General features: G+C 41.4%; 1 protein-coding gene across 7 annotated transcripts in view; it reads right to left on the bottom strand.

Annotated features, from left to right (window-relative positions):
• The window catches only part of SYT14 (synaptotagmin 14), a 75938-nt gene that overhangs the window by 32053 nt on the left and 21987 nt on the right, over positions 1-21898 (bottom strand). For 3 of the 7 annotated variants that reach the window (XM_061478802.1, XM_061478801.1, XM_061478803.1), the window contains exons 3-4: positions 19685-19849; positions 13820-14038 (exon numbers count right to left, since the gene is read on the bottom strand). In XM_061478802.1, coding sequence (XP_061334786.1) covers positions 13820-14038; positions 19685-19849 — 384 coding nt within the window. Of the gene's footprint in view, positions 1-13819; positions 14039-17758; positions 19019-19684; positions 19850-21898 lie in introns of those variants that run through there. The other 4 variants (XM_061478798.1, XM_061478800.1, XM_061478805.1 and 1 more) reach the window with 4 other exon arrangements.

Raw genomic sequence — 21898 nt, 5'->3', positions numbered from 1 at the left:
AAACTTGGGAGTCATATGAGACTTGCACTGGGCTTTCATCAGTGTGTGCTCTCGTGTCCTAAGCATGATTAAGAAACCACAGCAAATCTATTCATATTCATGGACCAAATACCCCAAAGATGGTAACATAAAAGCTTTTCACTTGAGCATATCTTTCGGTTTCAAACGCTGCTCCTTTCTAACACTACAAGTTATTGTTTCATTGCATCATCTCTGAATCTAGCTATTTTTGGCAACTAATTAAAAGCATATGCCTGAACCTTTTATGTATTTTGCCCTTATAATGAGACCTATTACTCTGGCTTATTCTATCCTTTTGAGTTCCAAAGTATCTTTCAAGTTACCATGGATACAAGTGATATGCTTTCTCCCACAACTGCTTTGTGTGCCTTATCAAACACCAGAAAAGTGACACAGTAGGAATCTGAGCCATCAATACAAGATGAATATCTAACCCCTTGAAGTGTTCCTCTCCCCCCCCCCCCCCCCAAACAAGGTTAAAAATGAGGTATGCCAGATACTAACCTCGGTAATGAAACAAACAAGCAGGTTCTTTTCCACCTGAAACCTCGTACTTTTGCTCAAGGGAAACACGATGAGAAAAGACGCAGACATTAAAACCATTTACTCTGATCAACCCTGAAAGCGCTCGAATGGAAATGGGAGCACGCAGAATCCTTCTGAGTTTGCTGTTAATACTTTGAGTTGAGAGAGTTTAAGTATTCCTAGACCGGTATATCCACTGGAGATGTAAAACACAGCAAGTTTCAGCACACGCTTCAGGCAGGAGCTGCGGAAACACTGTATGCAACTCCAAGATTACACACAAGTAGAGTAAATAAAGCTCCCTTAAACATAAACTGTTTAGCCTCTTTATAGCAATTTATTATGGACGTTTTCAAGCACAAATTGCATTCCAAAAGCTGAGAATGATTTGCACTAATCAGTGAAGAAGAGGGCAGTTACTAAACTGATTTTCCCATTATGTTTCCGTTTTCTGACCTCTTAAAAAGAAAGGACCCTCCCACTCAGACAGCAAAATTTACACGGGATTCAAAACCCGAGTGATGATATGAATATAATCTGAATTACTGTCGGAAAAGTAAAGGGGAATAACCAGAAGGAACAATAAATTATTGTAACGTGAACTCGATCCAAACTCATTCAGAAGCATCCCCAAACTTTCAATGCAGTAAATCACTGAAGACATCAGCTGCACAAGTAAGTGCCATTACGGCAACTGAGAGCTAGCAAGCCAGAGAAAAGCAGGCAGGCAAATGCTGTTCTGGCCTTTTTTCCCCTCACTTATCTAAACTTCTCTTAGAATTACAGCAAAACACTCAACAAAAAAAACTTACCCGACTTGTTGACCACTGAGGTCAGGCCTGCTTTAAAACAGAGAGATTATGCAGCATAGTATCTGAACCAGAAACACTGAAGCGTAAAACCCAGACTCTTGCCCTTGCTTGTACTAACATGAAATACCCGTTATCATTTTGGACAGTTTTCTATAAGCACATATGAACGAAAGATATATTAAGTACTTTCATTTTTTGAACAGTGTCAGTCTTAAGCTTGTATGGATTTCCTGCAATGGGATTCTTTCAACTTTTAAATTTAACTTTGCAATGTCTCGGGTTATGATGCATGTTCTGCGGATGAAAAACCCGCCCATAAAATGTTTTTACTGTGCACGTTTGACTGGGACTAAACTCTTCCCCCCTGAAAATTTCTTTTAAAGGTGACTGGAAGCTAGAAATCAATGCCAAGGATCTCAGAATTAACTGCTACATTGTGCTGTTAATGCAAGTCATCTGTATTATCAATATATTACTAATTCTATAGTTCCAGATTGGAACCACTCGCAAAGAACCCTGAGCATCTGGAAGACTGGAGATATATACACAATGCCTCCGTAGTCTTGCCATTACATGTACAATAATTTCCCCTCTGTCCAATACTCCCTGCATTATCTGCACTGTGCACAAAAGCACTCGAGAGATCCTGCATTCCTCTCTGAGGACAACCCAAGTGCAAGCCAGTACTTTTTAAGCAACCACCATTGATACCATCCTTCATAAAAAGGGTTCTCAAGTTCTTCCTTCACGGAATCTCCAGTTGTCTGGAAATTGCCACTGTTGTTCCCTACATCTCTTGAGGCCACAAGACTGCCTTTAACGCTGAGGACAGCTACTGGTTTCATTTCCAGAGATTCTCTGCTTTTACAGCCCCGTCTTGTTAACAGGAAGGAAAAGGCACCAGGAAAAGCAGGTGATTCAGAGCAGCGGTTCTCATTGCCAGCGAAAGGAATTTAGTTCTGCAAACACTCAAAGGTAACAGCTATTGTCAAACAGGGTGATGAGTTTCTCTGAAGGACAGCATGAGACACTGGGCTCTTAACAGACTCTGCAGCTACAAGGGAAAATGACCATCGACTTGAAACAGCTTTTTAGATTACACCAGACCTACTCAAGAGTTACCTATCGGCCAAATTCTGTGTGGACGTACAATTCATGGTCCAAGCTCTGACAGGAAAAGAGGACCCATATATATCAGAGTAGTACAATCAGCTTCAGAGAATCCCAGGCTGGTTTGGGTTAGAAAGGACCATAAGATCACTCAGTTGCAACCCCCTGCCATGGGCAGGGACACCTTCCAGTAGACCATGTCACCCAAGGCTCTGTCCAACCTGGCCTTGAACACTGCCATCGTTTTCAAGAACATTTACTTGCAAGTTGTCATAGGACTACTTCTGTACCAGACTTCTGATTTTCACTCAGCTCATTAAATTACTACAAAGGTAACATATGCAGCAGAAAAGCTTCGACGTATCATAACTCTTAACAAACGGTGGCATAGCTGGCACTGTCCTATAAAGATTCACAGGAACTTGGACAAAACGCTTCAAAGACACTCCCTGTTTTACATCCTACCAACACGGGGGTTTCAGTGCTGAGGATTTAAACCCCAGGTTTCAGAAGTCACTACACGTACTACTGCTAACCCACAGACTGCTAAAATACAGCGATAAGCAAACAACAGATGAGATATGACAGTCACAGGAACTGTGAGATACTGGAAGCCACAGAAAGTTTGAGCAAAATCAAGTAAACAAAATCCCCTGAAGATACGACTCTAATGCCTCTAATCTCAACCAATTTAAACAGGAATAGGCACTGCGTCTCTCTTTAAGCCGACAGAGGCAGAGCTGGCTCCGACCTTTCGGTTCCAAGTGTGTTTTGTGGTACAGATGTCAACTCTCTGCAGCAAACACGAGCAACCGTGTCAAGTCGTGTACCTGAGCTGCGTTCGTTCAGGCTGAGCATTTGCAAGGAAAAGAATATCACACCTGAAGCCAGCCTCTCGAAGACATGAACCTTTTGTAGTTCCCTTCTCCCAGATTTGGGTTTTTCAGATACACATGCTCTTATCAGCTCTATTTTTAACCTGCTGCTCATATAGGATACTTAACATTCTGAACATGTTTACATTATCCATCCAGCAGGCTAATGGAACTGCGTACCAGACAGTCATGCATAATTCAAATCAATATCCTCAGGCTTGCAACTCTAAGTCAAAGCTGCCTTTAAATAAGCTGGGTGTGACTTTAACGTGAATAAAACGTATCTAATTTTTAACCTTTATCTGACAAACTGATGTATTTGCAAAGGACTGTCATAAATCTTCTTTAAAAATTAAAACAAATACAAAAGCACAATAACTCAAAAACACTCGTAGGGACAAAATTTAGACCAATTCAACAAGCCTGAGTGCAAAGGTTTCCGCAGCAGAAAGCTGGGTGGGTTTTTCTTTTAGGCTACATGTACAAATATATACATCAACCCGCATGCTGGCAGAATATTAAGCGCTGTGGAAGGTCAACGTAGCAGGACGGCCTCTTCACAAATGCAAAGATCAAGCTGTAATTGAATTGGGCCCAGGTGACTCCGCACAAAATCACACCCCCGGTTAAGCACGTCTGCCAGCTCCTCTCTAAGGACCGGAATCAGTATTTCCATCCTAGAATCATCTTCCCTATGATTTTTCCTGCGCGCTTTCCAGAGACCATGATTCCACCAAAGCACAGATTACCTTCAGCCACCCTGAAATGACCAGAAGCGTGGCAACTACGCTACTGAGGATCTATTTCCAGCTTACTTGTAAATACAGCGGAGGAAAGATAACTGGAAACAAAACCCCACCCCAGCACCCCCCCACAACACACCCCAAACCAAAAGAACACAATAAAAGGACATCAACTTGGACAATATAAGAGATCACACTTTCCCTTTCCCCCAAGGAAAATACCCAGTAATTCCTAAAAGTTACCCTAACTTGATAACACAAAAGAGCTGTAAGTAGCAGGTAAGAGTGATTTGAATAAGAAAATGAAAATAAAGACAGATCTTTGCCTCCACAGAAGCTATAGACACAAGTTCATGTTGTTTACTCGGCTATGATACAGTCCCCATAAATACTATACACAATTAAAGCAGCTCTGAAAATAGTCATCCTAACAATAAAATAACCCGTTATTAGCTACAACATTGTTCATCTTCTACAAGGACAGAATATTCATTAAATAACTCCAAGAGAATACTTATGCTACGAGTTACAGTGTGCCTATGACATTGATACATATGCATAAGGAAAATAATCTACAATTACTACGACCAACCAAAGAGATGGTTGAAATGGAATGTGATCAGATGATAAAAAACAGTGCTAATGGTAACTGCTCTTCAACCTAGGGGAAAAAAGCACAACCGAGAGACAAACGTTAGTCTCTAGAGTTAAAGATCTTTTGACTTGAACCTTGAAAGGTGACAAGAACTATCCAGTTATCCACGGGTACTATGGAGGAAGAACTGATCAACTGTTCTTCTGTAATATTGCTATGGAAAGTTATAATCATGTCTGTAATTCTCATTTACATATCAAGTACCACTCCATTTTGCTGACCAAGCAGCAGGTGAGTACTGGGTCTATGCAGGGTAAAATTCTTCTTTTTCAATGCACCTAGTAAATGTCTACCCAGAGGTTTCCAGTCTACTGTTCAATCCTGTTCCTCAGTCACTCCAGCCATGAGAGAGCCATGGGATCTCTGCCATTAGGGTTAAGATGAACAAAAACTACCTTCTTTTGTCTATTCTGTGGGAATGTTTCAAAACAAGTCATGTCTCAGGGTGCACATGTATAAAGATGAAAGAAACTGCTCCCTTATATCACTACATTAGACCATAATATAAAGAAAAAGAATGCCTATACCTCATAGTTTTTAGATCTACTAGTACAAGAAATGGCCAGTTTTCAATGTGAGCATTCAGAATCAGCAGAAGTAGCAGGTTCATCAAGGAAACGATCTTTTCTGTTCATTCAGTACCATATCTTGTGTTCATATAAAAAAAATCAGTTAGGTAGATGTTCTATGTAACATCTACATAACATCTGTATCAAATACAATGCCACAAGGAACTATTTCAGCCACAAACACCTATGCGAACCTTTCCTACTTAATGACAGACCTTGATCCTTTCATAAACTCCAGATTCAGATAGAGGAGAGACTTCCTGAAATAGCATGTTTACAATAAAACGGAAACTTTCCTGCAATTATTAATGTATGATTTACATCGCTTCAGAGGCATCGCATTGCTAAGGGTGACTTTCTTCAAAGCCTTCACATCAATGCAAAGGGTATCTCTTCAAAGACTTCAAAATGCTGGCAGGAGGAACCTGATTTGTGACATTGCTTTGCTCACTTGCGCACATCAGGAAGAAAAAATCTCTTTCCCACTGGAGGACAGTTTTTCCTCCCCTCTGGAGTTGGCCCGGCTGGAAAAGGAATTCTCCTGTTGAAAATCTTAGCATCACTACTGACTTGGACTTAGTTACCAGTTTCCTTCTCTCAGCATTACAAGACATGCATGCTTTAACAACACCTTTTTCCAGCATCTTTGCTGCTAATCATGGAGTAAGTCCGTGACTTCCGAATTATCCATTCTACCAAGCACTTTCTCGGGCTTCCTTCAGTTGACAAGATTGTGCACAACTTTGACATCATCTATCTGGCTTTTAGACTCAACTTCCCCATGTAAACCCATTCTCTTCCAAACTGTGTTTCAACTCGGATGCAGATCTCCTTTGCATTTGAATCCCAGGTTTAGGTCTTGCCACCTCTGTAACATTCCTCAAGAAACAAGCATATATACGTACTTTCTACCCCTATTTGAGAATTCTGCCCGTTCCAGGTATCCAGGCTTTCTAAACACTATGCTTGCCTGCCATTCATGCAGGTTAAGAACATAGGAGGCAGGCATACGCATAATCAGAGATCAGTATCGCATCATTGCACTCTCTCCGCTACCACGTGAGGGTTTTGGATTACTCTTTGAATAAAAAGTGTCAAGGGTAGATGCCTTCATGATAGGAACCAAGCATAAGGAAGCTGGCTCCACTACTGAAATATTGTCATAAAAAAACCCAACCTTTTTTCTCTCCCCAAAATCTCTAAATATAAGTGCATCAAGAAGGCTATCGATAGTACACAAGTATTATCAGCTGGAAGATAATGGAGTATTATATATACTCATATATATCTCATGGATATTCATATATCAGATAATGGATATTCATATATCATCTATATCATGGATATTCATGTATCCACGAAGATCTGAAATATTTTGTACCTGTAACATGACTCAGCCTTCAAAACACACTCTGAAATGCTTAGGAAGCACTGCTCTGAAGATAACTTCAGATTTGTTTTAAAGCATCTTTACCGAAGACCCTCTCGAAGTATCTTGATGAAAGTACCATGTGAGACCTGGGTCCATCCAAAACTGCAGGCCAAAAAGAGCATTTTTGTTCCAATAGGTATTATACCAGAGAAATCTCACAGGTAATGTGATAAAAGACACATCAGAGAAAAACGGGTGGCTCCCTTCTTCCTAAGCACTCATTTCCACTGTATTTCTAACTCCTTTCTTTAAAGCACATTAGAGGAAAAAGAGAAAAAATAGTTATGATCTAGTATTGAGTCTTCCAGTCTGCATCCTGGTTCAGAGTTCTTATCCCACATCTTCTATGCCTGCAATCCTTTGCATCTGAAATGAACAGGTAGATAGACCAACTCTGAGAGAACTTTGTGGACCTATTTTGCTGAACACGATACACCCGTACAGAGGCACTCACTCTACAGTTTTGAAACAGTAAGCTTTCACTCACATATGGCTTGAAAACAGGTCTGCTTATATGCAGGGAATAATGAGAGAAAGTAAACTGGACAACACACGGATATCAAGGGATTTGCTGAGTAATCCATTCTTCCTGTCCAGTGGCTTTCACCTTACCTTGGTAAGTCTGAAGAAGCAGACTTACCCTGCTTTACAGAAGATATTGACTGAGGAAAACTGCCCCAGGTTGCTTTAACGAACTGGGGAGCTTCACTTGTGCCAGTTTTGAGGTGCTCATGGAAGAGCTTTTGGTGTATATGTTGGGAAGATACTGAAAGAAAATTTTGGGGTATGTCTCCAGGAGTTCAGTGAAGAGATGAAAACTACCCAGAGAGAAAGGAAAGGCAAAAAAAGCTGCATAAAGAATCAGCTCCAAGAGATTCCAGAAGAACAGTCGCCTTCACGTGCAAAGACTGACACGGAGGAGCAAGGCAAACATATGTCCAACAGACACATCAACATAAAGTGCCGAAAGCCTAGAGAAGAATAAAAGCGGAGAAGATAAACTACAAAAATAACATCATACTCTACCTTCACAATATGGAAAAGATGGATAAAATCCAGTAGCATATGCCTGCTCGAGCAGCAGATTCTCATTTAAGACAACTTATGTTTTCTCACTGCAGTCTTTTAGTGCTTCCATATGTTTCCAAAAAACCTTGTGAAATGTAAGGCGCTTGGGCCAACCTCAGAAATAGAGCCTCTGAACAAACACATCTTCAGCCATGGGGCTTCATCAATTGAGGAGTTACAGAAAGACTGTAAAATAGGCTAGAGATGGAAGCTGGGGTTGTATTGAGCTGGTAAACTAAACCTAAATAAAGTACACTAAGTACTTTAAAAAATGGCAAGCAAGCAAGCTTACTACCTTTATCCACCATGATGTCACTTACTTTGCCTCAGAATTGGGAACAATCCCCCTTGCTTGCTTCCTCGTGTGGAATTTGGCACACTTGTCGAAGAAGTGACAAGGCCAAGCCATGCTTTAAGAAAACCACGTATTAGCCATGGAAGTGCAGACTGTTTTATTCCCCAGTCCTACCTTTCTTTTCCCAGGGGATTCAGAGAATCTTGATTTCAAAAGCAGAGAACCACCTACGGCTTTTGACATCAGCCTGCAAAGCCTAATTTCAATGTATTTACCCCAACGTTCCCAAACGGAAACATTTCCATTTTTAGGAATTTAAGGGGCTGCTTCCTTAAAGAAGCTACGTTGTCCTTTACTATGAAGCTTTCCGAGGTAACAAAACCACAGCGACTTGCCTGTATAATGCCTGAGGTTTTTAAACCTCAAGAGAGACAGAGAGGCCGGTTTAACATCGCATTGTGCATCTCTTTGGAATCTGAAGTTATTAAGAAGGCATGATCACAACAACACAGATGCGAAATAATACTTCCAATTACCACAGCCCAATGAAAAATGCTGATTTTCAATTTAAAGGCTGTACACTTCCTTATTTAGATCAGTTTCAATCTCTTTGTTGGCAGAATCATGGCTTTATTTTTGCGGGGGTTTTCCCCGATTTTTGTTCTTCATTTTCTGAAACAGATGTGTAATATCAGAGCCTATATTAATGCCCTTTTCCAAATTATTATAAATAACTGGAGCACATAAAGGCAACACGACGTACTCAACAAGGTAATAATAGCCTTTGAAATGGTACAGAATTAACAGAAGAAGTAGGATGCACACTATAAAAATGAAAAGGAAGTTTTGTCAGGGTATGTGCCAGGGGAAAGGAATAAAGACATCAGGAAGTATCCATACGTTACTGGATAACACGAGAGACAACACAAAGGATATTATTGCATTAAATAAGATTTCAAACATTGAGCTGAACCTAGAAGTCTGGGTCTGAGCATAGATACTGACTTAATTCCACACAGAGATACCAAGAAATACTATAGTTATACATTTTTCTCTTTGCCGTCATTGACAGTTTTGGGTCATTTGTGCAAGAATTGGAAATTTCAGGTGTAAAAATGGTGTAGGAGACAGGTTCGCTTGTCATCATCGCGTTTTTCTAACGATGCAGCTTCTCCTTTAGAGACACTCTGGAATTACACCTGCCCATGAGGGGCTCACTGCTGAAGTTATATCAAGTGGATCAGACAGGGGTTATAAGCAGCTATTTGTGAACCAAAATTTAACACTCGAAATTTCTTAGGGTGAAGTAAAGTGCTACTAGTACATTCCACCACCCAAACCTACCAACAAACCCCACAAAGGGTACTGCTTTCTTCATTTAACTACAAAAACCATCTTGCAAAAAGCGATGCCAGTTCTATATAAAGATGCTGAAAAGGAAGATTACTATGGCCATCTAGAGGAGAAAAGAACGATGTGAAAACATACCACACACATTATCAGGCTTCAGAATGAAACATTTTGAGAGGCATGCAGCCAGAAAATAGACGTAATAAACTAATTATGTAATTGATAACAATTGAACCTTGAAATCATACGATCAGACATTTTTATGGTCTTAGCACTGCAAACATGAATCTACATGTTTTTAGCAACGCAAGTAAAGCTTACAGGGGGTATTAATGAAGGCAAGATGGTGTTTTTGTCTCCTTGAATTGTACGCGTGCACTGTTAAGTGCAGACACTGAACAAGCGGGTTTAAAGGGTGAAGACAGAAGCGCAGGGTAAACAGTTATTAGTAAAACTGCTCACTGGCTCCTTTGAAAACGCAGCACATTGTTGCAAGATACAGCGTGCGATAGAGATTGGGGACAAAATAACATAGCTCTTTCTGGAAATGAAGTCATATTACTCTGCCTCTGGTGGAAGTCTTAGTGGTACCATCAGAGGCTGATTGACTAGCAGTGAGCGGGGGGGAAACAGAGATGGACAAAAGTGAATTCTGCCCTCTCATCGCTTCACTGTAACGCTGTCAAGCCCTGCTCACCATTGGGACTGATCAGTGCCTTAAGTGGGAAGTACAGCTGCAGCGTTTAAGTCTTGGAAGTAGAAACGCTAAAGCATATGAGGAAATAGAAGCACACAAAGTCACAAGTATTGTCAATTGTTTCTTAGCTGAAATAAGTGCAGAGGAATACAGTTTGCTCCCCCTCCTCTACAGAGGACTAAGAAATGGTTCTATCATTTGCCTTTACACTTCCTATAAAAAGAATTCAGCAGTCATAAAGGCAAGTATGCCATGAAAGATCTCAGGATTCCTATGGCATCAAGTCTTCTACAGGTTTTATCTGCAACTTCAAGGAGCTTCGAGTTTTAAAATTACACCTAGGAAACACCTATAGCGTTGATGCTCTCCCTTTGGAATCAGAGCTTTTTAACCTCAGTTGTTGAGTGAACTCTTTTTCTGAACATAGGTGGACTGTTTGGTAGTGACAGCCAGTCCCTCATTTAGTTCTGACTGCAGGTTTCCTTCACACGGTTTCCACCTTCCCTTTTCATCACAGTTCTGGTTTGGGCAGCTTTCCCTTTGTAACGGTTATAACATAACAAGGCATACTCCGCCTTTCCCTCTATTCTAACACATTTTTACCATTGTGTAAAGACTCCCTCTTTCCTGTTTGAAATCATTTAGGAACATAAAGAGTACTAGCACTAATTATTCTAGTGTGCCACCTTCAGGTCACTGAGGAGTGACAAATACTAGGCTGCTCATCTGCTTCCGCAGCCAAGACAACCAAACTCCCCTTAATCGCATTGGACATAATTTTGTTGAGATTAATGGATTACAAACATGAGACTAAATCAGTGCTCTGATTTGCAAGCATTCTGCAGAATGACTGCAGGCTATCAAATAGCATTGCCGATTCTCCACTCCTTGTAAAACATGGGAAGAAAAAGCTCTCGCAAGCGGCAGGAAAAGCAAAATACTGACCTTCATAAAGCGTTTTGCAAGCAGAAGCATGTGGTTAAAAATTTACAAGTTTCTAAGTTAGAATGTTTTGATGGTTTTTGCTTTGCAAGGTTTCTTTTCTCCAAACCCTGAATGTTCTCTCATTATACTAAATTTAATTTGCATACTAATTTTAGAGTGAATATGTGTGTGTGCATACATAAAAATGGGTTTAACATCCAGCCAGCTTCCTGAATGGAAAGAGCGTTGAGAAGGGATAGCAGCTGGCAGCAGATATCTTTAGCAATACAAGACAAAATGAAAGAGGAGGAGAAGGGAAACAGTTGTAACTTTCCCGATGCAATACCTGGACTTGACATCAGGGTCCTTTTGTCTTGGATTCTAACTATGACATAGAATAATAGAATGGTTTGGGTTGGAAAGGACCTTAAGATCATCCAGTTCTAGACCTTAAGATCATCAATTTAAATGAGGCATAACTGACTTAACACCTTCCACTAGAGCATGTTGCCCAATGCCCCATCCAACCTGGCCTTGAACACCGCCAGGGATGGGGCAGCCACAGCTTCCCTGGGCACCCTGTGCCAGCGCCTCAGCACCCTCACAGGGAAGAGCTTCTGCCTTAGATCTAACCTGAACTTGCCTTGTTTCAGTCCGAGCCCATCACCCCTTGTCCCGTTACTGCAGTCCCTGATGAAGAGTCCCTCCCCAGCATCCTTGTAGCCCCCTTCAGACCCTGGAAGCTGCTCTGAGGTCTCCACACAGCTTCTCTTCTCCAGGCTGAACAGCCCCAGTGTTCTCAGCCTGTCTCTGTATGGGAGGTGCTGCAGCCCCTGAGCATCCTTGTGGCCTCCTCTGGACTTGCTCCAGGAGCTCCATGCCCTTCTTAAGTTGATACCAGAACTGCACACAGTGCTGCAAGTAGGGTCTTGTAAGATTTGCAGACTGGAGTTCTCATAGAATCGTAGGCTCAAGCAGGTTGGAAAAGACCTTAAAGATCATCAAGTCCAACCTTTACCCTAGGACTGCCAAGTCCACCACTAAAACATGTCACCAATTCCCCAGAAGAGGATGAAAGTCATCACCGATGAATTCTGATTTTCTGAGAGGATGCTAAGGAAGAAAATGATGAAAACAAACCAAAAACCTGGATACAGGCTACCACAATAGCTCTGGAGCTTGTATCTCGTAGTAAAAAGCTCAGGTGAACTGGGAACCTTTCCCTGAAATGATGAACTAGGTAGGGGAAAAAAAATAAACCTGAGCAATTGTGGAATAGAAAGAGGAATATTACATGTTCCTTCCACCGTGGAATTGTTCTGTGACTATTTCAACAGCCAGCCTCAACAGTCTGCAAAGAGACAAATACGCAGTTCTGGGTATCTGAAAGTACTCTTCTTGTATCATTTCAATCTGGTTATTATTTGCTAATAAATACAGTTGAGTCTTCCATCTCCTGTTAATACACATCACCATTCTTTCTGAGCCACGACATAAGCCACAGAAAAATTAGTATCTTTCCTATTAGTATTCTCAGTAGATATAAAACCCAAACATGATACTTTCGCTATCCCTCTTCCTTGCCGTCCTGGTCCATCACAGCGTCCCAGGATCAGATCTTACCACCTGCTCCCACTTCTGCATCTCCTTCCCTATTTGCTGGAACTCAGACTCCCATGCCTTCCTACCAGATCACAGCAAATGAAAGAACCAGTATTTCTGATGATCAGGAAATAATCCCCTGACTCTGCAACTTACTTCAATCATGGCTTTCACATCCTTTGAGTCTTAACTTGGAAGCGTGAATGAGCATGCACTGATTTCAAATGTCAGTGGCAAACAGACTTTTATATGATTCAATTACATCACATAATAGAAACTCGGACATTTGCGAGCACTTCCGGGCTGTGTAGAACATTTGAGGACAGATATCTAAGGATTACGTGTATCACGTTACATGAAAATATCAATTAGTAAAAAACCTTTGCATTTTAACATATTAAAAGGAGACCAACAAATATCTTACTATAACATAGCATCTATATCAGATTCTTTTATGTAACAAAAGCTCACTTTTCAACCTAGAAAATGGCCATAGACACAGTTCTCGCGTATTTTCAAGCACAGAAAGCATATTGACACAATACCGACAGCAGAATTCTCCACCTCTATATCAGATTGTCACCCTAACTTAAAATCAAGAAACATATACCACAAAGGAAACAGCCAGAGTTATTAATGCCATGGAAAAAAGATATTCATCTACTATTTGTGATAATTTCTTCCTGCGATTTCAAAAGAAGAAAAGATAGAGAACATTTCAGTAATGCACACTGCAAAGACCATATGCACTGTAACCAATAACCAATTCCAGTTACTCTGCTGAGATGACAGCTTATCAAGAGATGAGTAACAGGTTGCCTTTGTATTTATAATACCACAGAATTCATCAAGAGTTGCCGTATTGCCTTCCTAAACCAAAACGGCTTTAAATTCCCCCCAAAACAGAATTACTGATGATAAAATGCACAAAACTTCATATAACAAGGTACCGCATCACTTGCATGAATGTGCACAAGTCTCTGCCATTCTTTTCTTTGTCTTGAGCATGCACAAATATAAAAGGTATCTGGATATTTCTTACAGACGTTGACCATTTACAAGTCAAGCTGTACGTGACTTACTTATCCAGAACATCATTCTGAAATTTGGAATAAAAGGAATGCTTTTAAATCACTCTTACCTTCATCTATTGAGGCTTCACTACTGTATCCATCATATTCTGCGGACAGGGGACTATATTTTTGTCTGGTTTCCCATACATAGTTTTTTTGCTGTCTGCCATCCACCACTGGCAGCCTGGAACTCTGGGTTCTAGACAAGGCCTCATGATATTTACCCAGTGCTTCATCTTCACTCTCAGATGATGAACCATGCTGGTCTTTACTCATATAAGAGTTGTCTGTTTGAATAAAATAAAGCAAATCGACTACAGCTCAAAACAGAATACAAGAAAATAACCATCAAAGGTTATAATTGAAGATATTTACGCTATTTCAATTAAAATTTCTCTAATATTTTTTAAAGATCATCTTGTTGTAATTACAAGTATTATGTGATTCTGTAATTGGTGAGAGCTATTTTTTCCTAGAACAACTGAAAATTCATTAAGCCCCCAAAAAACCATTCTAAAACTTATTCAAGAGAAAATGGATCAATTTACATAAGGCAGCACACACTCAAGTTCTTGAAGACCTTCATTAAGTAAGAAAAAGCTTAAAATACTTTACGTAAAGGAAATCCAACACTACCCAACATTACATTTGGATATCTAACGTATCAAAAAGGCAGCTCCCGATCCTCCATTCCCAGCTGATTTTTGCTGCCAGCATGCAACATAGAAACGAAACCGATTGACAACGAGAAGCCTACAACAAAGTCATCTTAGGATATTTGTGTCAGTAGTGCTTAAACTCACAGTAACAAATGGGAAAATGCTCATGAAGGATGTTTTCATGCACGATATTATTTAACTTACAATAAACAGCCACTTGTTCCATAACTGACATTAATGAAGATTCTCATTGCAGACATCTGGCAACAGCAAAAATTACACAGAGGGATCTATCTCATTAATTCTTTGATACCCGTTCCATAATGCCCGCTCCTGCTGCCAACTTTCTCCAGCTACATCTCCAGCATGACTTCCTCCCACAAGTCAAAGACTCAGCTGCAGCTTTATTCCTGTAAAAGGAAAGTTTCCTCCTCCCTTTTCCACACCTCAGACAGATGCTCTCCGATTTTAACATGCCACGCAGAGGTTTTGTACATCTCGAACACTAAGAGGAATGAAAGCAAGTTCCTGTAAACGCGCTAAAGGTCAGCATTACCACTACCCTGAAAGCCAACCTCTGCAACTATAAGATTTGTCAATGGATTTCTGTTACCAGCAGAGCTCTGAGAGGCCAATAATGCTGGGTTTCAGCTCCTAATTCTGCAAGGGAATATTGTCAAATACGTTATCCAGCCATGCTCAACCCCTTCTCCACTCCCTGCTTTTATGCCACCTGTCCCCTCCCTGTCCTTAGCTCCAGTTCTGCATTTCCCCTCCCATTAGTCTCCTCCTTCGTGCCCAGTCAGTCTCACTCCTCTGCTCGGCTATTTGAAGTAAAGGAGGAATTCAGCTTGTCCATAATTCAGCCATTTAAAATTTAAGTAACTTAACCTCGGGCAGCCGTCTAGTTAAGGGTTTGCCTCTTCCTACTACAGAGATCCTTCCCACTTTCAGGGAAGCCTCTAGAGAAGAGTAAAACCGCTTCCCATTGAGCTTTATTTCTCCCCTGCACTCACAAAGAAAAGCCTATGCTGCAAGCTTAGGTAAGACATGTTCTGAAAAATCACATTTATCTGAGTAGAACCTTATCCTAAATTCGTGTCTCCTTGCCCCATAGTCCAGGCTCCTGCTCCAAGCATCCACTTTAGGTCTCTTATGGGGATTTCCTCTTTATTCTCCTTGTCTATTCATTCACAGATTCTATTACTTGCACCTAAACCAGCTACTCGTGTAACCTTAGTCCTTCACCCTTAGTCCCTCCACCTCCAGATAATGTTATCAGCTCTCTTCCTAGCTGTCACTCAGCCTACGTCAAATCCCAGTCTACCACTTGCATCAGGTCACATTCGTTCAGGAAGTTTCTGTCCTCACGTAAGTCATGTTTATTCTCAACCCTACTAAAGGACACTGGAAGTCTGAACAGGACCTAAGTATCATAAAGCAGGAGAAGACTTGACTCTGTTCTTCCGCTCCTACAGTGATGCATATGAGTGCCAATGGAACAGCTAGTGAACATAATCAGCAAATTATAACGAGCGTTTACTCTGCCTTTTCAAACAGCAACGTTTCCAAAGATTTACAGCTTGGTCGAACATTTTGTTCCACAGGAGAGCATGGGCATCTCTGACACGGGAAAAGCGCTCTCCCGCATTTCAAGTACATATTCCAATATACAAAGGTGCCACAGCATCTTAGTGAAGCAGACGTGAAAGCTACTTACTTCTTACACTGATAACCAGCATGTCTATCCCATAGTCTACTCCTGGAAACAGATTTACAAACAAAAAACTCCGCCACCGAAAGGCTCTCAGACAGAAAGCATGCCAAATTTCATCCCAAGCGTTTCGAGTTTGGCAAATAGTTTCAGGGAACTGAAAAGACAGTCTTGAAACGGAAAGCGTCAGGAAACCTCAACTGCAGATGGTGCTACCAGTTCCGCAGGCAATGTGTTTGTAATCCTGATTTAGTCTTTATAGGAAAACTGGTGACTTAACAGAGCAGCTACATCTTTCAACTTGAATTCAAGCATAACCGATATGGTTCTTCCCATTGCATGGATGACTACAAAGCACGTTCAGTTTCGCTGATCACTTACTGAAAATATCACACCAAGTAAAGCTAAAACACAAGCTACCCATGCAAGCAGGTTTGAAACGAACAATATAAATCTGTCTCTTAGGGAAAAACAGCTCCCTGCAGACTAAAAAAACCCTCAGGGTTTTACACCTCCCCACTTGCCTTTTGAGTTTGTCATCTTAGCTGGAAACTTGCCTAAGAGAACTCGTGGTGCTGGTAAAACCTTCCCTTTACTTGGCTAACGCAGGTCGTAGGTAATTATTAACCTACTGAAAGCTATTCGTTTGCTTATTATGGGATGCCAAACGCCATTTTTTATAAGAGAATATAGAATCATAGAATATCTTGGATTGGAAGGGACCTTCAAGGTCATTTAGTCCAACCCCCGGTTTCTGAACCACACAAGGAAAAAAACATACTTCACAAATAATGTATTACATGAAGAAATAACAGATCAGATCCCAGTTTATCACACAAACACAGAAACCACCTCTTAAATCAAATTAAAACCCCCTTTGTATTACAAAAACAGTTATTCCTCTACAGAGACAGCATCGCTGGAAAAGCCTGTGCTGCTTTCTAAACCTTCACTGCATGGCCTGCACAACGACTGTGTAAAAATGCAAGGTTGTACTTGTTACTTACAAACTACTACTGCAATTCCATTGTCGTACTGTTTAAGACTGGATGCTGAAGCCAGCGCGCACAGCATCCATATCGACAACACACGGGTTTTCTGTGCAAGACTGCAACTTTAAGACAAGCCTCATTCCATTCTTTCTATACTTAAAATCACTTAATTGCCTCTTCTCACGGAGTTTTGTGTCTTGGAATCATTACCTTGCATATCCCCAAAATACATTCTGCACATCTACCACAACGTCCATGCAACAGAAGTTCTTTCTTTTGCAATGCTTTTAAAATACACAACATGAAACCCACTTTCACAGAACAAGTGCTCATTTCCAGTATTAATCCTTAGTTTTCACAAGAAACCACACGAGGCACTGCAGAGAAAGTGAGAAAAACTGCATGTAGAAGAGTTAGAACATAGGAAAGGCATTTATTAACCAGCTCCCTTAAATCATACTTTAAAAAGTAGTGAACTTCCAAGAAATAGCAATATAATTAGAGAAAGAAGTCCTGACGAAAGAGCCTGCATTCATCCACAGGAAGCACTATTATTAGATGTGTGAAGCAGGGGAAGAAAGTAGCAAGTATCAGAAGTTTCAGGAAAGGCTGAAGAATGCAGTTTGCTGACGGGCTCCTCACCTTTTCCTGCTGTCTTCTTATTACACAGCTCTCTGCCTGATTTCTTTGAGTTTTTCTTTTGACCCACTTCTGCAATTGGGGTTCCCACACCATGTTCACCCTTCGACAGGGATTTTCCTTTTCTACCCAAAAAGGCTTCAGATTTCTTTCCTTTGACTTCATTAATGCCACTGGGGTGCTCATCGTGCATCTTCGTCAAGCTGGAGTCTGCTGATTGCGGCTTCTGTACGTCAAGTTTTGTTTCTGAATCCTGTGGAACATTCATAGCGTGCACTTTGTCAGAAGCCTCAGCATCTGCTCCAGGTGACCGTGCTTTGACTTTTCTGTTCAAGTGATTCTGAGAATTACCTGGTGCTGCACGTAGGGAATTACCTTGTTCCTCAATGGGTTGTTCCGTAGTAAACTGATTGCTTTTCAGGTTATTATCCTTTAAGTACTTATCATTTACAAAACACTCCTTTCCTCCTACCGCTTCCCTTTTAAAAGGTCCTCCTGCAGTCTTCAAATCCTGAGTGACTTCGGTATCACTTAAACGATTATCGCTATCTGTGCCTTTTGACTCGCGCTGGTTTTTGTCCGTGCCACGGTCAGATACTCCATCCTGACCTGTACCTTTTTGTACAGGACCTAATGAATTACAATAATGAGTCTCTTTGTGCTCTGCAGTACCTCTCTTCGCTTTCACATGACTTTCCTGAGTTAATGATGGTGTATGTTCCTCTCTGCCTTCCACAGGTTTATCGTTCTGCGCTCTGGAGCTGTCACCTTCTGCACGAAGGCCATTCAGCATGTTTGTCACTTGCTCTGTTACCGAATCGGCTACACTGTAGCCGACCTCTCCCACAGCGCTGGTCAGATCATCCACAGCACTGCTGAGCGTGTCCACCAGAGAAGACACAGAGGGGAGGCTCAGATTTTGGTGGAGGTGCCTGAAAAACGCCATCTGTCCAACCTGTTCAGCAGCAACTTCGGATCCCGAAAGGTTCTCCGCTTCACAAACGGATCAGCTCCGTTTCTCCAACTTCAGAGCTACGTGCTGCTCCCATCTCAAACTCCACACATTTACCAGAGGAAGCTGCAGCTTTGCTGTTTCCACTCAATATCCATTGAAAATAATAAGAAAGCAGCTAAGTGTCTTGAAATGAACCAGCAAAACCATAATCGCTCATCGACTGCAGCACCAACTAGCCATTACAGAATTCATTACTTTCATAAATAAGACAACTGTGTGAGGTGGAAATATGGGGGTTTAATTCTAACCTGCAAGGAAGAAGTTGTGAGACATTTATATTATGTCCTTTCATCAGTGTCACACTAAAACAAGCTTTTCACATGATAGCTGCCCTAAAACACGCATTATGGAAACTTCTTCACCCCCAAATACCCGTTGTCTTTGGTTAAGGATACATAAGGTAAGATCTTTTGGAACATGAAGACTTCATTTTTTGGGGGGGGGGGGGGGGGGAGGGGAGGGGAACTTCACCTCCAAAAAACCTGAAAATATATAACTGCTCCTTTTAAAGAGGTAAAGGGGAAGAAAACCTCTCCAGTTTTCCAGGAGAGTAAATGCAAGGCCTTCTCCAATAGGTTGCTGAAGGCTTTGAACAGGCTGAGTGAAAAACAAATAATCCCATTCACAAATGTACTCGAGAAGATTTAATTGTACCCCATTAGGGAATGCTTAAAATCCATTCAAGAGCCTTCTCATAGTGCAAGAGAAGTAGCTTCCCATACCTAAATGCCAACTCTTTGGTTATAGAGCCATCGAATTTCTGTGGTTTCTGCCTTTCCCACATACTGCAGTCACAGGAAAAGTCAACATTCCGTGTATTCATCACTTGAGTCAAGTGATTGTGTGTTTCTACACATCCTTGTAATAATGGGTTCTCAGAATTAAGGTTAGTACACTGCATTTCAGATACTTACAAAGTTTCTCTTGTGAATTCTTTCTTGTAGTGTATCCCGAATCAAGATCTGGGAAACCACTGACATTTTCAAAACACATCTTCTTATTGATATATAGAAAAAGCAGCAACATGAGAACAATGAACACCCCGATGGCAGACAGGAATCCGATTGCCTCAGGAGATACTAAAAGAAACAGAAGGAAACACATTTTCAGAAGTCTTGTAAAAGTTACGTTATCAGAATTGATCATTAATAAATACTACTGAGGTTCCAAATATATGTGCAAGACACAACTAAAAACCCCACAGCCCTTAAATTTGAGTTAATGTTTAATCCTCTTTCCAAAGAACAGAAATGTAACTGGTCCTAACCTAAGGGAGGATCCGTAACAAGGCAGGGTCTCTGCAGACGATGGAGGTATTATCACCAGATGCCAAGGCTGGGTTTTGATAGAGCACGCTGGAAAGACGCCAAGAGCATCCTTCTTGGAAGGGGTTGGAGGTTTGGCTACCTCTGGCAACCCAGAAAGGCTTGATGTGAGGTGTTGGAAGGCGACAGAGTTGCAAGTTTGTGTGAGAGGTTAAACTGAAGTGCTATAGATCTATACTTCAACAACACTTGGGTGCAGTTTGTAAGAAAAAGGGACAGAACTCAATATATGGTTGCAATTAACAATAGTGTAAGGCATTACGGAACTGTGATTCATAGTGGTATATTTATTAGGTAATCAATCTGTTATTTGGTTTATTAATAGCGTGCTGATCAATTCATAAACAGTATAGCCTGCTACATCAGACATGTCTCAAACCTGCATTCCAAAGAGGGAGAAGAGGACCTTGAAGTAACAAGACACCTTAATATTAAAGTGGTTTCGGGGGGCCTCAACACACAGACATGCATCTTCCAGGACTGAAAGTGGCTGTATTCCTCTGGATGAAAGCCAGGATTTCACACATCCCTCCTTCCTGCCGTTTTTGCTAGTCTCTACTCGCTATCATAAATCCCATTGTGGGGGTTGAACTTTTTCTATTTACAAAAGATTTATGAAGATTTATCAGATTTATGCATTCCATTTGCCAAGATCTTGGCACTTCACTTTAGGAGCACAATGCTGCGCGACAACATCTTTCACCACGTAAAAAGGAGTGGGATTGAAGAACATTTGGCACAGCTTCTGCATTCTCAGAGCTGCAATACAGATACGAAAGGACGAGAGGCACCAGGCCAAAGTAGCAACAAGGAAAATTCCAGTTGGAGATGAGGGGAAAAATATCCTAGACTAGGAGGGGCTTATCACTGAAACAGATTGCCTAGATCAGTTCTAGAATCCAACTGTAATGTTAGTCCTGCTTTGAACAGAGGGCTGAACTGTGAATTACTGCCCCACGAGCCTTCCCAATGAAATCAGTCTACAGATGCCCTCTGTAAACCTGGACTCGTGCATCTGTGTCGAAGCGCTGGCTGAGACACACAGGCAGCTCCACAACCTCCTCAGTTTGTGCTGTGGGAGGCCAGGAACATTTGCGCTTGTGGTGCTGCCCATAAATAAGCATACAGGTGGGTTTTAAGAACTGGAAAAGAAACCTTCCCCAATCCTTCTACGGAATGGGCCAGATCCACACTTCTATTTCGAGCTGGACGCCCAGACCTACCTGAAACTGAGGATTTGCTTCACTTTTTACCTCTGAGCAGAAGCGATCGCATAACATTGTGCCTAGAAGCCTGACCATTTTCACACAGAAAGGAGCCTTCCGGTATCTCTGAACTACCCATCCTGACAAACCGACTGAGGAAACGCCAGAATAGCAACCGAAGATGTCCCAAAAGGACAAAACTGAGCCTCTACTTAGGCAAAATCAAGCTTTGAGTAAAAGCCTTCCTTCTTTTGTTAGATCCTATCAGGAAACTGGAAAAAGCATAAGCAATTCTCAACAGGGTTAGGCTGGGAACACCGTCTTCTGCAGAACTGGAGGCAAAGCCAGAAATAACTGGAAACCTTCCAAATGTGACCTTTACCTTCCAACCCACTAAAGTCCAAGACAGAACATGAACCATAACACAGTATAACTGCTGAAGAGGGCCAGAACAAACAGTACAGCAGGGAGGAGCACGCCTCCAATACCTTCAATCTCAGACAGTAGAGAAGAAACACAGAACTCCATAGAGAGCTCCTCACCAGTCCTTTAGGATGGAGCTGTCCTGCTGCACCAAGCAGAGCAACACGGGGAGGAA

This window comes from Pezoporus flaviventris, unplaced genomic scaffold (assembly GCF_033815535.1).
Source record: "Pezoporus flaviventris isolate CSIRO_AGI_PZ_B2104156 unplaced genomic scaffold, CSIRO_AGI_Pfla_v1 ptg000132l, whole genome shotgun sequence".
Classification (NCBI taxonomy): domain Eukaryota; kingdom Metazoa; phylum Chordata; class Aves; order Psittaciformes; family Psittacidae; genus Pezoporus; species Pezoporus flaviventris.
The sequence above is the reverse complement of the archived record's forward strand: the minus strand, read 5'-3'. Positions and strand labels throughout refer to the sequence as shown.